The sequence below is a fragment of the Tachypleus tridentatus genome, chromosome 3 (genome assembly GCF_004210375.1).
Source record: "Tachypleus tridentatus isolate NWPU-2018 chromosome 3, ASM421037v1, whole genome shotgun sequence".
Classification (NCBI taxonomy): domain Eukaryota; kingdom Metazoa; phylum Arthropoda; class Merostomata; order Xiphosura; family Limulidae; genus Tachypleus; species Tachypleus tridentatus.
Genome location: NC_134827.1, coordinates 49,347,414 through 49,363,072, shown reverse-complemented (window position 1 = coordinate 49,363,072; position 15,659 = coordinate 49,347,414). Strand labels below are relative to the sequence as shown.

Sequence of the window (15,659 nt, the reverse complement as noted above, 5' to 3'; positions counted from 1 at the left end):
CAAAAGAACGTTCGTTCATCTGTCTGTGTTCACAAGATCACGATCAAAATAATGTTCGCTCATCCGTCTGTGTTCACAAGACCACGAACAAAAGAACGTTCGTTCATCTGTCTCTGTTCACAAGACCACGAACAAAAGAACGTTCGTTAATATGTCTGTGTTCACAAGATCACGATCAAAAAAACGTTCGTTCATCTGTCTGTGTTCACAAGACCACGATCAAAAGAACGTTCGCTCATCCGTCTGTGTTCACAAGACCACGAACAAAAGAACGTTCGTTAATCTGTCTGTGTTCACAAGACCACGATCAAAAGAACGTTCGTTCATCTGTCTGTGTTCACAAGACAACGAACAAAAGAACGTTCGTTCATCTGTCTCTGTTCACAAGACCACGATCAAAAGAACATTCGTTAATCTGTCTGTGTTCACAAGACCACGATCAAAAGAACGTTCGTTAATCTGTCTGTGTTCACAAGACCACGAACAAAAGAACGTTCGTTCATCTGTCTGTGTTCACAAGACCACGATCAAAAGAACGTTCGTTAATCTGTCTGTGTTCACAAGACCACGATCAAAAGAACGTTCGTTCATCTGTATGTGTTCACAAGACCACGATCAAAAGAACGTTCGTTCATCTGTCTATGTTCACAAGACCACGATCAAAAGAACGTTCGTTAATCTGTCTGTGTTGAGAAGACCACGAACAAAAGAACGTTCGTTCATCTGTCTGTGTTCACAAGATCACGATCAAAAAAACGTTCGTTCATCTGTCTGTGTTCACAAGATCACGAACAAAAGAACGTTCGTTCATCTGTCTCTGTTCAAAAGACCACGATCAAAAGAACGTTGGTTAATCTGTCTGTGTTCACAAGATTACGATCAAAAGAACGTTCGTTCATCTGTCTGTGTTTACAAGATCACGATCAAAAGAACGTTCGTTTATCTGTCTGTGTTCACAAGATCACGATCAAAAGAACGTTCGTTAATCTGTCTGTGTTCACAAGACAACGAACAAAAGAACGTTCGTTAATCTGTATGTGTTCACAAGGTTACGAACAAAAGAACGTTCGTTCATCTGTCTCTGTTCACAAGACCACGATCAAAAGAACGTTCGTTAATCTGTCTGTGTTCACAAGATTACGATCAAAAGAACGTTCGTTCATCTGTCTGTGTTTACAAGATCACGATCAAAAGAACGTTCGTTCATCTGTCTCTGTTCACAAGACCACGATCAAAAGAACATTCGTTAATCTGTCTGTGTTCACAAGATCACGATCAAAAGAACGTTCGTTAATGTGTCTGTGTTCATAAGATTACGATCAAAAGAACGTTCGTTCATCTGTCTGTGTTCACAAGATCACGAACAAAAAAACGTTTGTTCATCTGTCTGTGTTCACATGATCATGATAAAAAGAACGTTCGCTCATCCGTCTGTGTTCACAAGACCACGAACAAAAGAATGTTTGTTCATGTGTCTCTGTTCACAAGACCACGAACAAAAGAACGTTCGTTAATCTGTCTGTGTTCACAAGGTCACGATCAAAAGAACGTTCGTTAATCTGTCTCTGTTCACAAGACCACGAACAAAAGAACGTTCGTTAATCTGTCTCTGTTCACAAGATTACGATCAAAAGAACGTTCGTTCATCTGTCTGTGTTCACAAGATCACGAACAAAAGAATGTTTGTTCATGTGTCTCTGTTCACAAGACCACGAACAAAAGAACGTTCGTTAATCTGTCTGTGTTCACAAGGTCACGATCAAAAGAACGTTCGTTAATCTGTCTGTGTTCACAAGATTACGAACAAAAGAACGTTCGTTCATCTGTCTCTGTTCACAAGACCACGATCAAAAGAACGTTCGTTAATCTGTCTCTGTTCACAAGACCACGAACAAAAGAACGTTCGTTAATCTGTCTGTGTTCACAAGATCACGATCAAAAGAACGTTCGTTCATCTGTCTGTGTTCACAAGACCACGATCAAAAGAACGTCCGTTCATCTGTCTGTGTTCACAAGACCACGATCAAAAGAACGTTCGTTAATCTGTCTGTGTTCACAAGACAACGAACAAAAGAACGTTCGTTCATCTGTCTGTGTTCACAAGATCACGATCAAAAGAACGTTCGTTCATCTGTCTGTGTTCACAAGATCACGAACAAAAGAACGTTCGTTCATCTGTCTGTGTTGACAAGATCACGATCAAAAGAACGTTCGCTCATCCGTCTGTGTTCACAAGACCACGAACAAAAAAACGTTTGTTCATCTGTCTGTGTTCACAAGATCATGATCAAAAGAACGTTCGCTCATCCGTCTGTGTTCACAAGACCACGAACAAAAGAACGTTTGTTCATCTGTCTGTGTTTACAAGATCACGATCAAAAGAACGTTCGTTAATCTGTCTGTGTTCACAAGATCACGATCAAAAGAACGTTCGTTAATCTGTCTGTGTTCACAAGACAACGAACAAAAGAACGTTCGTTAATCTGTCTGTGTTCACAAGACCACGATCAAAAGAACGTTCGTTCATCTGTTTGTGTTCACAAGACAACGAACAAAAGAACGTTCGTTCATCTGTCTCTGTTCACAAGACCACGATCAAAAGAACGTTCGTTCATCTGTCTGTGTTCACAAGACCACGAACAAAAGAACGTTCGTTCATCTGTCTGTGCTCACAAGATCACGATCAAAAGAACGTTCGTTAATCTGTCTGTGTTCACAAGGTCACGATCAAAAGAACGTTCGTTAATCTGTCTGTGTTCACAAGACCACGAACAAAAGAACGTTCGTTAATCTGTCTGTGTTCACAAGACCACGAACAAAAGAACGTTCGTTCATCTGTGTGTTTTGACAAGATCGCGATCAAAAGAACGTTCGCTCATCCGTCTGTGTTCACAAGACCACGAACAAAAAAACGTTTGTTCATCTGTCTGTGTTCACAAGATCATGATCAAAAGAACGTTCGCTCATCCGTCTGTGTTCACAAGACCACGAACAAAAGAACGTTTGTTCATCTGTCTGTGTTTACAAGATCACGATCAAAAGAACGTTCGTTTATCTGTCTCTGTTCACAAGACCACGATCAAAAGAACATTCGTTAATCTGTCTGTGTTCACATGATCACGATCAAAAGAACGTTCGCTCATCCGTCTGTGTTCACAAGACCACGAACAAAAGAACGTTCGTTAATCTGTCTGTGTTCACAAGACCACGATCAAAAGAACGTTCGTTCATCTGTCTGTGTTCACAAGACAACGAACAAAAGAACGTTCGTTCATCTGTCTCTGTTCACAAGACCACGATCAAAAGAACATTCGTTAATCTGTCTGTGTTCACAAGACCACGATCAAAAGAACGTTCGTTAATCTGTCTGTGTTCACAAGACCACGAACAAAAGAACGTTCGTTCATCTGTCTGTGTTCACAAGACCACGATCAAAAGAACGTTCGTTAATCTGTCTGTGTTCACAAGACCACGATCAAAAGAACGTTCGTTCATCTGTATGTGTTCACAAGACCACGATCAAAAGAACTTTCGTTCATCTGTCTATGTTCACAAGACCACGATCAAAAGAACGTTCGTTAATCTGTCTGTGTTGACAAGACCACGAACAAAAGAACGTTCGTTCATCTGTCTGTGTTCACAAGATCACGATCAAAAAAACGTTCGTTCATCTGTCTGTGTTCACAAGATCACGAACAAAAGAACGTTCGTTCATCTGTCTCTGTTCAAAAGACCACGATCAAAAGAACGTTCGTTAATCTGTCTGTGTTCACAAGATTACGATCAAAAGAACGTTCGTTCATCTGTCTGTGTTTACAAGATCACGATCAAAAGAACGTTCGTTCATCTGTCTCTGTTCACAAGACCACGATCAAAAGAACATTCGTTAATCTGTCTGTGTTCACAAGATCACGATCAAAAGAACGTTCGTTAATCTGTCTGTGTTCACAAGATTACGATCAAAAGAACGTTCGTTCATCTGTCTGTGTTCACAAGATCACGATCAAAAGAACGTTCGTTCATCTGTCTCTGTTCACAAGACCACGATCAAAAGAACATTCGTTTATCTGTCTGTGTTCACAAGATCACGATCAAAAGAACGTTCGTTAATCTGTCTGTGTTCACAAGACAACGAACAAAAGAACGTTCGTTAATCTGTATGTGTTCACAAGGTTACGAACAAAAGAACGTTCGTTCATCTGTCTCTGTTCACAAGACCACGATCAAAAGAACGTTCGTTAATCTGTCTCTGTTCACAAGACCACGAACAAAAGAACGTTCGTTAATCTGTCTGTGTTCACAAGACCACGATCAAAAGAACGTTCGTTCATCTGTCTGTGTTCACAAGACCACGATCAAAAGAACGTTCGTTAATCTGTCTGTGTTCACAAGACAACGAACAAAAGAACGTTCGTTCATCTGTCTGTGTTCACAAGATCACGATCAAAAGAACGTTCGTTCATCTGTCTGTGTTCACACGATCACGATCAAAAGAATGTTCGCTCATCCGTCTGTGTTCACAAGACCACGAACAAAAGAACGTTCGTTCATCTGTCTCTGTTCACAAGACCACGAACAAAAGAACGTTCGTTAATATGTCTGTGTTCACAAGATCACGATCAAAAAAACGTTCGTTCATCTGTCTGTGTTCACAAGACCACGATCAAAAGAACGTTCGTTCATCTGTCTGTGTTCACAAGACCACGAACAAAAGAACGTTCGTTCATCTGTCTCTGTTCACAAGACCACGATCAAAAGAACGTTCGATAATCTGTCTCTGTTCACAAGATTACGATCAAAAGAACGTTCGTTCATCTGTCTGTGTTCACAAGATCACGAACAAAAGAATGTTTGTTCATGTGTCTCTGTTCACAAGACCACGAACAAAAGAACGTTCGTTAATCTGTCTGTGTTCACAAGGTCACGATCAAAAGAACGTTCGTTAATCTGTCTGTGTTCACAAGATTACGAACAAAAGAACGTTCGTTCATCTGTCTGTGTTTACAAGATCACGATCAAAAGAACGTTCGTTCATCTGTCTCTGTTCACAAGACCACGATCAAAAGAACATTCGTTAATCTGTCTGTGTTCACAAGATCACGATCAAAAGAACGTTCGTTAATCTGTCTGTGTTCATAAGATTACGATCAAAAGAACGTTCGTTCATCTGTCTGTGTTCACAAGATCACGATCAAAAGAACATTCGTTCATCTGTCTCTGTTCACAAGACCACGATCAAAAGAACATTCGTTTATCTGTCTGTGTTCACAAGATCACGATCAAAAGAACGTTCGTTAATCTGTCTGTGTTCACAAGACCACGATCAAAAGAACGTTCGTTCATCTGTATGTGTTCACAAGACCACGATCAAAAGAACTTTCGTTCATCTGTCTATGTTCACAAGACCACGATCAAAAGAACGTTCGTTAATCTGTCTGTGTTGACAAGACCACGAACAAAAGAACGTTCGTTCATCTGTCTGTGTTCACAAGATCACGATCAAAAAAACGTTCGTTCATCTGTCTGTGTTCACAAGATCACGAACAAAAGAACGTTCGTTCATCTGTCTCTGTTCAAAAGACCACGATCAAAAGAACGTTCGTTAATCTGTCTGTGTTCACAAGATTACGATCAAAAGAACGTTCGTTCATCTGTCTGTGTTTACAAGATCACGATCAAAAGAACGTTCGTTCATCTGTCTCTGTTCACAAGACCACGATCAAAAGAACATTCGTTAATCTGTCTGTGTTCACAAGATCACGATCAAAAGAACGTTCGTTAATCTGTCTGTGTTCATAAGATTACGATCAAAAGAACGTTCGTTCATCTGTCTGTGTTCACAAGATCACGATCAAAAGAACATTCGTTCATCTGTCTCTGTTCACAAGACCACGATCAAAAGAACATTCGTTTATCTGTCTGTGTTCACAAGATCACGATCAAAAGAACGTTCGTTAATCTGTCTGTGTTCACAAGACAACGAACAAAAGAACGTTCGTTAATCTGTATGTGTTCACAAGGTTACGAACAAAAGAACGTTCGTTCATCTGTCTTTGTTCACAAGACCACGATCAAAAGAACGTTCGTTAATCTGTCTCTGTTCACAAGACCACGAACAAAAGAACGTTCGTTAATCTGTCTGTGTTCACAAGACCACGATCAAAAGAACGTTCGTTCATCTGTCTGTGTTCACAAGACCACGATCAAAAGAACGTTCGTTAATCTGTCTGTGTTCACAAGACAACGAACAAAAGAACGTTCGTTCATCTGTCTGTGTTCACAAGATCACGATCAAAAGAACGTTCGTTCATCTGTCTGTGTTCACAAGATCACGATCAAAAGAATGTTCGCTCATCCGTCTGTGTTCACAAGACCACGAACAAAAGAACGTTCGTTCATCTGTCTCTGTTCACAAGATTACGAACAAAAGAACGTTCGTTAATATGTCTGTGTTCACAAGATCACGATCAAAAAAACGTTCGTTCATCTGTCTGTGTTCACAAGACCACGATCAAAAGAACGTTCGTTCATCTGTCTGTGTTCACAAGACCACGAACAAAAGAACGTTCGTTCATCTGTCTCTGTTCACAAGACCACGATCAAAAGAACGTTCGTTAATCTGTCTCTGTTCACAAGATTACGATCAAAAGAACGTTCGTTCATCTGTCTGTGTTCACAAGATCACGAACAAAAGAATGTTTGTTCATGTGTCTCTGTTCACAAGACCACGAACAAAAGAACGTTCGTTAATCTGTCTGTGTTCACAAGGTCACGATCAAAAGAACGTTCGTTAATCTGTCTGTGTTCACAAGATTACGAACAAAAGAACGTTCGTTCATCTGTCTCTGTTCACAAGACCACGATCAAAAGAACGTTCGTTAATCTGTCTCTGTTCACAAGACCACGAACAAAAGAACGTTCGTTAATCTGTCTGTGTTCACAAGATCACGATCAAAAGAACGTTCGTTCATCTGTCTGTGTTCACAAGACCACGATCAAAAGAACGTCCGTTCATCTGTCTGTGTTCACAAGACCACGATCAAAAGAACGTTCGTTAATCTGTCTGTGTTCACAAGACAACGAACAAAAGAACGTTCGTTCATCTGTCTGTGTTCACAAGATGACGATCAAAAGAACGTTCGTTCATCTGTCTGTGTTCACAAGATCACGATCAAAAGAACGTTCGCTCATCCGTCTGTGTTCACAAGACCACGAACAAAAGAACGTTTGTTCATCTGTTTATGTTCACAAGACCACGTGGAAAGTGTAATTTTCTACCATTTTTCACTGCAACAAACCTAATTTGTTACATCTGTTTAAATACATCAGTACAGCACACTAAGCACATATAGTTTTGTAAGACACAAATGTGAGCCTCCTTTTATGTTAAATAAATCATCGACAACTAAATCTGCCTTCGTTACCAGCATCTCGTTGTTAGCTTCGTAGAAATTCAAAAGTCCAATTTGGTTTAGTTGTATTTTCAGCTCTTCATGACTGTGTTCCCATTCCATTTGTTCTGAATCATTTAAAGAAACTGTGCTTTTAACATTGCACTCGACTTAACACTCAAACAAAAGAAGCATGTTTAAGATTGGGTCTTCAACCTGGAGAGGTTTATTAGTAATTCTAGTTGCTTCACCCGTTCGATTCACTTTCGGTTTGAAACGACTTCAACGTGACCAGTTTTTCATTTTACTGTTTAGACTTCGCTTAATTAATTTAATAAGCTTCTGTTAATTCTATCTGTTTTAGTTTTGAATCATGTTTCAATGTCATTGGGAGAAACATTAATGGAAAAACCAGGTTGGATAAAGTTTTGAGCAACAGAGAGATCGTTTTTAGTGCTAATGGAAGATTTATGGATGTTCAAAACGTTTTCTAAGAGTTGTTTGTGCATGTCCTTCATACTGGTGATTGCACTTTTTTACACTGTATACGATAAATGGTGTTTTTTGTTGTTGTTATTGTTCCACAAGTGATTTCTTTGGTTGTTTTAAAGTTTCTTTGATTGTGCTTGTTAGAAAATGAGTCGGTAGTTTTTATGAACTTGCAGGTTTGACAATGTGCCTTTTTGTCTAATTAATTTGTATATTTGTATTTCCTTATATTTCAACTATATACGGACTTAGGTATTTATAGTCCACTATATAGTTCAGTGACATTACTGATTTATAGGCCCGGCATGGCCAGGTGGGTTAAGGCGTGCGACTCGTAATCTAAGGGTCGCGGGTTCGCATCCCCGTCGCACCGAACATGTTCGCCTTTTCAGCCGTGGGGGCGTTATAATGTGTCAGTCAATCCCACTATTCGTTGGTAAAAGAGTAGCCCAAGAGTTGACGGTGGGTGGTGATGACTAGCTGCCTTCCCTCTAGTCTTACACTGCTATTTTAGGGACGGCTAGCGTAGATAGCCCTCGAGTAGCTTTGCCCGAAATTCAAAAACAAAAAACAAACATAACTGATTTATGATTTATCTCACTGACGATGGATTAACGTATCAAACATTTCCTTCCTTCCTACGATTTACGAACCACACATTTAGATACCTCTTATTAATATCCGAAAAGACTTCGAATGATATAAGCAAATTAAATTTGAATTTTTTTCTAAACCATAAGAACTGATGCCATCATTAAATGAAAGGTGACGTCGTATACAATAAAGTTTAAATATGGTTGACTTCCTACCAAGCACATTAATATGTTTGAAGCAACTAACACATAATACATTCAGTTATTCTCGACGTTTCGTCATGCGGCTTTTTCTGGAGCTTAATTACCCACAGAGCACGCAAATAAATAAAAAGTAATACAGTTATTTGTTCTCAATGTTGCACTTTGAAGCTTTTGAGTTTAACGCTCCACGGAACACATTAGTTGTGTCAGAATAACTAATATATAGTATTGTTAACTGTTCTTGATGCTTCGTTTTAGGGATTATTCCGAGTTTAAAACCCCACGGAACACAATAGTTGTGTCAGAATAGCTAATAAATAGTATTGTTAACTGTTCTTGATGCTTCGTTTTAGGGATTATTCCGAGTTTAAAACCCCACGGAACACAATAGTTGTGTCAGAATAGCTAATAAATAGTATTGTTAACTGTTCTTGATGCTTCGTTTTAGGGCTTCTTCCGAGTTTAACACCACACGGAACACAATAGTTGTGTCAGAATAAATAATATTATTAACTGTTCTCGATGATTCGCTTTAGAGCTGTTTTGGAGGTTTAACACCTAATGGAACCTAGTATTACGCTCGATTGGGTGTTAACCTGCTGATGAAGGTTCAATATAATGAAATATTTTTCCATAAGCGTCATCATAATCAAAATCCACGGTACGCTCCATCATAGTTACATTTCATCAAGAAATGAAATGAAAGATAACGTTAAAATATAAGAACAAAAAAAACTATGAAATAGGTCATTAGATCTGATGCCAATAACTCCATTGCCAGAACTAATACTAACTGTCGGTCAATCCCACTATTTGTTGGTAAAAGAGTAGCCCAAGAGTTGGCGGTGGGTAGTGATGACTAGGTACCGTCCCCATTAGTCGTACACTGCTAAATTAGGGACCGCAAGAGCATATAGCCCTCGTGTTGTTTTGCGCTAAATGCAAAACAAAACCAAACAATTAATAAAGTGCCATCTGGTGGAAACGTTTTAAACAAACCTTCTTTACACATAAAGTTCAATTTCATTTACCTTCCGCAAAATCCGAAGAGCTATACTAAGAACACATTTTAAATGGAAAACTGGATATCTGTATCTGGAACACAACTGGAAAGAAAAATGGAAAAGGTGCATTTATAAAAATGGGATATCTCTCTTTATGAGACATTTCAAAAGAAAAACGAGACAGTTGTAATTATCATACTTTGCAAAGTGTAAAAATAACAACTCATAATGTTTTTACTTTAATTTCGCGCAAAGCTACTCAAGAACTATCTGCGCTAGCCGTCCCTAATTTAGCAGTGTAAGACTAGAGAGAAAGCAGCTAGTTATCCCCACCCACCGCCAACCCTTGGGCTACTCTTTTACCAACGAATAGTGGGATTGAACGTCATAAAGCTACACGAGGGCTATTTGCGCAAAATTCAAAACAAACAAACAAACAAACCAATTCCACCCATCCTTAAACATCAAACCAGTTCCATGTATAACACAAACAACATCTCTTCTTTTGCTTACTTTTAATTGCATGCATAATGGAAACAATAAACCTTTAAAAACGGCACACATTAAGTTCCATAAGATTCAAGCGTTTCTCAAAACTCCAAAACGTCTAATACTACATTACTCCTATTTTACATTATTCAATATGTGCTAAAACTTATCTCCGTTCTCAAACTGAAGTCTCCTCTGTTTGTTTGTAACGTGTGTTAACCAATGAGGATGGTCATTTTATAATCTTACCTTCCGTCAATCATCAACATTTGTGTTCAAACGTAGGGAAAGATGTAGATGTCAGCTTTGGTTGTTTCAGACGTTTTCCTCTTGTTCATAAATCCTCACAAAAACGAATGTTTTTTTTATCTGTGAAGATTAATTTGTTGTTCATATACCCTCACAAAAACGAATGTTTTCTTATTTGTGAAGATTAATTTGTTGTTCATAAACCCTCACAAAAACGAATGTTTTTTTTATCTGTGAAGATTAATTTGTTGTTCATAAACCCTCACAAAAACGAATGTTTTTTTTTATCTGTGAAGATTAATTTATTGTTCATATACCCTCACAAAAACGAATGATTTCTTATCTGTGAAGATTAATTTGTTGTTCATAAACCCTCACAAAAACGAATGTTTTCTTATCTGTGAAGATTAATTTGTTGTTCATAAACCCTCACAAAAACGAATGTTTTCTTATCTGTGAAGATTAATTTGTTGTTCATAAACCCTCACAAAAACGAATGTCTCAAAATAATACCAACATTATCACTGCTTTATATTGTCTTGTTTAACAACTGGAAACCAGGTCATTCCAAGAATATAGGCTTAAAGGAGCCCCTCAGAGCGGGTCTGAAAACTATAATTCAAGGTATGCTGTTTTATTCTTCCTACAGGTATTTACAGAAGACGATAAGACATTACGTTTCTCTGGCAGTCCAAGCGAATGCTTGAGGAATATTAAACTCGGCAGAGATGGATTCATAGCCTTTAGTCTTACTGGGAAAAGTAAGTACACTTCTGTCACGAGCTGTTTCGTGTTAAAAGTCTCGTAGTTTCTTGCTGATAATACGAGATCGTGATTAAGACAACAGATGAAATTATCTCCGGGCTGAGAAATATTTCTTTTAGATCTAGTCTCGATAGTTGAATTTATCTACGTAATTACGAAGTTTCAGGGAAAGTTTTTGTAGTTGTTTACTTAGTGCAAAGCTTCATAGTTGTAATCTATACTTTCAAGAAAAGTGCGTCATGTGTATATTTTATATAAAGATTTAACTACATCGCACGCACGCTTCTTGTGTAAATTTATTTTACATTCATGTTACATTAATATAACTGATACTGAAGTAATATAACTGTTGCACTTGTAAGCAACTGATAAAACATAAAACACACAAAAATCGAGTTCCTTATCGCATACGATTTTCAGACCTCTTAAAGTCAGATCATAAGTGGCTGTTTTTGAATTGTATTTGCAAGTAATTATCCAATAAGATTTTTGCCCTCAATTCAGACACACTATGATTCAAACTGTTATAACGTTTTAATAATAAACAAGTAGTCGCCAGCCTATAAATTATACAAACTTAGCTTGAACTTACAGAAACCTGTACTCGTACAGATTTAGTCAACAGTTCACAGACTACTGTTTGATTCACCATCAATTTAAAAAGTTTCATCATAATTCGACGAAGTTAGCAGAAATTATCATTGAATACACCGAAGGAAGATAAAGAAAGGAGACACAAGTACTTAGCCACGTGTATGGATTGGAGACGAAAAGCTTGAACTGAGGAGGTTGGCAATTCATGACGTCATGATTGATTGAGGAACATTTATCTGTAAAACTAATAATTGCTTGAGGTAACTAAGGAATAAAACTGTAAATTCAACGTTACCCTTTAACTTTCTGTTTTAATACAGCACACTTGTATTTTGGAATATGATATGGAAGGTCAACAAATACATAGATTGTTTTGTTTGAATCAGCCAGAATGTAGGCTAGGATCGTATTTCAAACTCACACTCTTTTAAAAAAATGTTTGTAATAATCTGATACGTTCATGGTTTAACTGTTTAGCTGTTAGAGAGCTCTGAAACTTGGGAGAAATATTTCTCGAAACTTCAGTGTATTAAAAGCTGTTTATTCGTATACCTGTATTTCCTTAGGCTCAGCCTTTCCACAGATTTGTACATGAACGTACTTAGAACAAGTATTAGAATCACTTAATGTACTGCTTTATTTATGTTGGCAAAACGTTGATGGCTGAAGGTACAACACGTTTCGTAGTTCGGGTTTACTGAATTTACACGCCAACAATGTTTTGAGATTAAAAAAAAATCGTTTTTGTGTTGTTTTTCTCTGGAAATGAAACGGGCAACTTGTCTAAACAGGATACAAAATTATAGCTATATTATTGGAATATTCAGACACAAACTGAGTGTTTATTATGAAACAAAACGTGAATTTTTTTTATATTTCACAAGTTGGATCTGTAGAAATGAGTGATGTAAAATAAAGTTACTTTTTTGGGTCTATAGCCTTCGTGTTTTTAAAAACACATTTAATGTGTTAAACCTATATACCTCAGTTTTCCATAAACATATTTAATAGGTTAGATCCGTAGACTTCTGACTTGTAAAACCATAGCTAATGTATTAGATCCAAAGATTTTTGACTTGTAAAACAACAGATAATGTGTTACATCTAAAAGTGTGATTTTAGAACTACAAATACTGTGTTAGATCTAAAGATTTCTGACTTGTAAAACAACACATAATCCGTTAGAACAATAGACTTAAGACTTGTAAAGCAACGTGTAATCTGTTAGGTCAATAGACTTAAGACTTGTTATATCTATAGATTTAAGCCTTGTGAAACTTCCATTTCTTCACTGGAATACCTCCCAGTTTCCTCAAAATGTATTTTTAGTGTACCTATTCAAAGTTTATTCAGGTTATAGTGGAAAGCTTTCAATCGATTATCTTTACTTTCCATGAAACAAGGAGCATTTACTCCCTCGAGTACTTATTCTCAACTTGTTCTTAACGCTGTCATTGGATAGTTTTCTCTTGCCCACATTAAAGATTTAGATTCAGTATAAGTACACAGCTGTCTTCGGGTCTTAAAACTATGTAAAAAACTACAACAATTTCGAAATCCCACTCAGTTTTCCTCGTAATGCAAGATGACATGCAGTGTTATCCTACTTCTATCCGTCCCTAGAAAGACCTTTCTTTATTTATTATGCCTAGCATGGTGTGCAAGTGCTGTAGAAAAATTATCCTGTCTTTTACTCTGTGGTAAGAATTTAAACGTATGTAAACCACAGTTGTGCTTCTATCCTATACCATAGGTATATTATCAATGTGTTTTGTTTGTTCTAACGCAAAGCAACGCTGTAGGCTGTACGTCCTGTGACCACCGCAGTGGTCGAACCTTGAATTTTAGTGTCATGTATCCTGAAGGTTACCGCTGAGCCAGAAGGGGTCATAAATCACATTTATGGAGCAAGTTTTTTTCAACTTCTTTTTTGGTTCCGGATGAAGACATCTGAGCATCAAAACCGGAGTGAATTTTTTAATCAGCTTTTACAAGTGATACATTATGACAAAAGTTTGCATATCAGTTATGCTAAAACAGGTAAATCACTAATTTATAAAAAACACTCGACTTTTTCGCTGTGCAACAAACTAAATTCATCTCTACATCCGTGAAGTCTTAACTGTCACTAAGCACAATCGGTTGTTAAGATACCACAACTGCTGGTAAAGTGTTCCATCAGTAATGAACGTGTAGAAATACATAAACGGTTTATTTGGAACATTTCATTCTTTAACCTGAAATCTTTTTCACCAGTTCACCTTTTACAATTTATGGATTTTTTTTTTCACGTACAATGACAGATCTATAACAATAAAATTATATATATATATATATACCAACATACAGTTTATTTGTTGTTTTTTTTGCTTTAGGTCTTTGCAGCGACACCAACGGGTCTTCTCGACATTCCTGGTTTCTTGTTACGATATTAGTTATTCTGTTACCGGTGCTTCCCCGACTGATCCATGGAGTCGCTAATCTGGAGCGTGCGTGTGTGATAGAGTAATAATATGCACAGTAAGTCCTCGAACACAAAGACGAGATAGACGATTCACAGTTGACTCATCGCTGTTTGTTATGGATTATTGTTGAAGACATTTCGTTTGTTTTAGGTCCAAAAAATTGGTAATTATTAAGAAACGCTTTCGAAGAAGCCTAAACATTATTAAAAACAACAACAACAGAGACGTGGATAATATCTGTTACAGGTGTTTGGTTCGACATTTTAACGATGTTCTCAAATTTTAAAGCTATTCGTTGGCCATATGCATTCTATTTGAATAGAATGTCTGTGTGAGCCGATGTCTGCTGCTCAACTGGGAATGAATGTGTCTAATTAACAACATGGCTGAAAGCTGTTTATTTCTGATTATTTATTTTACAAATAATTTAAAAATTGACCCTCGTGTAAGAAAAAAAAAACATATCTCGATTTTTTTTTTGACAAATGTATTTAAAGTTCACATTTGCCACACTCATAATATGATTATTACAATTCTAAAGTTTTCCTTAATTTTGGTCTTACTTCTAAACCTCCCTTCTTTCATGACAGTACTGGTGCCTTTCAACGAGTTATTTCTAAAGTTTCGGAGCAAATAATAATAATAACAGTCTCTGGTGTTATTGTAGAGTCGAAGTATTTGCTGTGCTTGTAGAAGTCCATGTCACGGAACTGGCAAAATAAAAGAAATATTTTGACTTCATTTTGTTGTTCAATGTATCTTCAATAGTCAAGTACGTGTGGTAAATTTTTTTCTCTAAAATAATAATTTTGTTAACAAATTGGAACATATTTGCTTCTTGGTTGTTTAAATTATGTAATTCTAACCTGTCACTTTGTTTAAAATTTCACTATAATTCTTGAGTACCTAAGTGATACAAATGAACACAATTCTTGTAGTATTGATTCTCACAAAATACATTATTTCAGTGTCGCTTGATCAGTATTATTACCAAAAAGTCTCAGAAATAACGGAATATAAACTGACGGATCCATACTTTTCTTAAAGAACTGTGTAAGAAAAAAATTCTAATAAAGCTAAAGTTTAAAGTCACCATTTTCGCAAAATCGGAATCAAAACCAACAGAAATGATAAAATTCCTGAAAAGTAAAATCGATAGGAAACCTTCCCTGTATGAAGTCATGTATTTTAATATGTGGTTATTGTCCTATTAACATTGTATATTTAAACCATATTTAAGAAGTAGCTTCCGCTTGTGACTGACATTCTTAATGGATGTCTGAATCTTACAAATCTAGAGCCAATGTCTTAATGTACGTTTCTTGACATGAACTTTAGAGTATTATAAACCCAGAACTAGTGGTTTTAGTGATTTTCTTAAAACCTGTTCACGAACTTCAGGGTATATTACAAGCT

The 15,659-nt window shown here is 36.9% G+C and overlaps 1 protein-coding gene across 4 annotated transcripts in view; it reads left to right on the top strand.

The window, feature by feature from the left end:
* LOC143246814 (uncharacterized) overlaps window positions 1-14,979 on the top strand; it is a 68,571-nt gene extending 53,592 nt beyond the window's left edge. For all 4 annotated transcript variants that reach the window (XM_076493987.1, XM_076493984.1, XM_076493983.1 and 1 more), the window contains 2 exons: window positions 11,069-11,180; window positions 14,154-14,979. In XM_076493987.1, coding sequence (XP_076350102.1) covers window positions 11,069-11,180; window positions 14,154-14,287 — 246 coding nt within the window. In that variant the 3' untranslated portion in view covers window positions 14,288-14,979. The remainder of the gene's footprint in view (window positions 1-11,068; window positions 11,181-14,153) is intronic.
* Window positions 14,980-15,659: the final 680 nt, after the last annotated feature.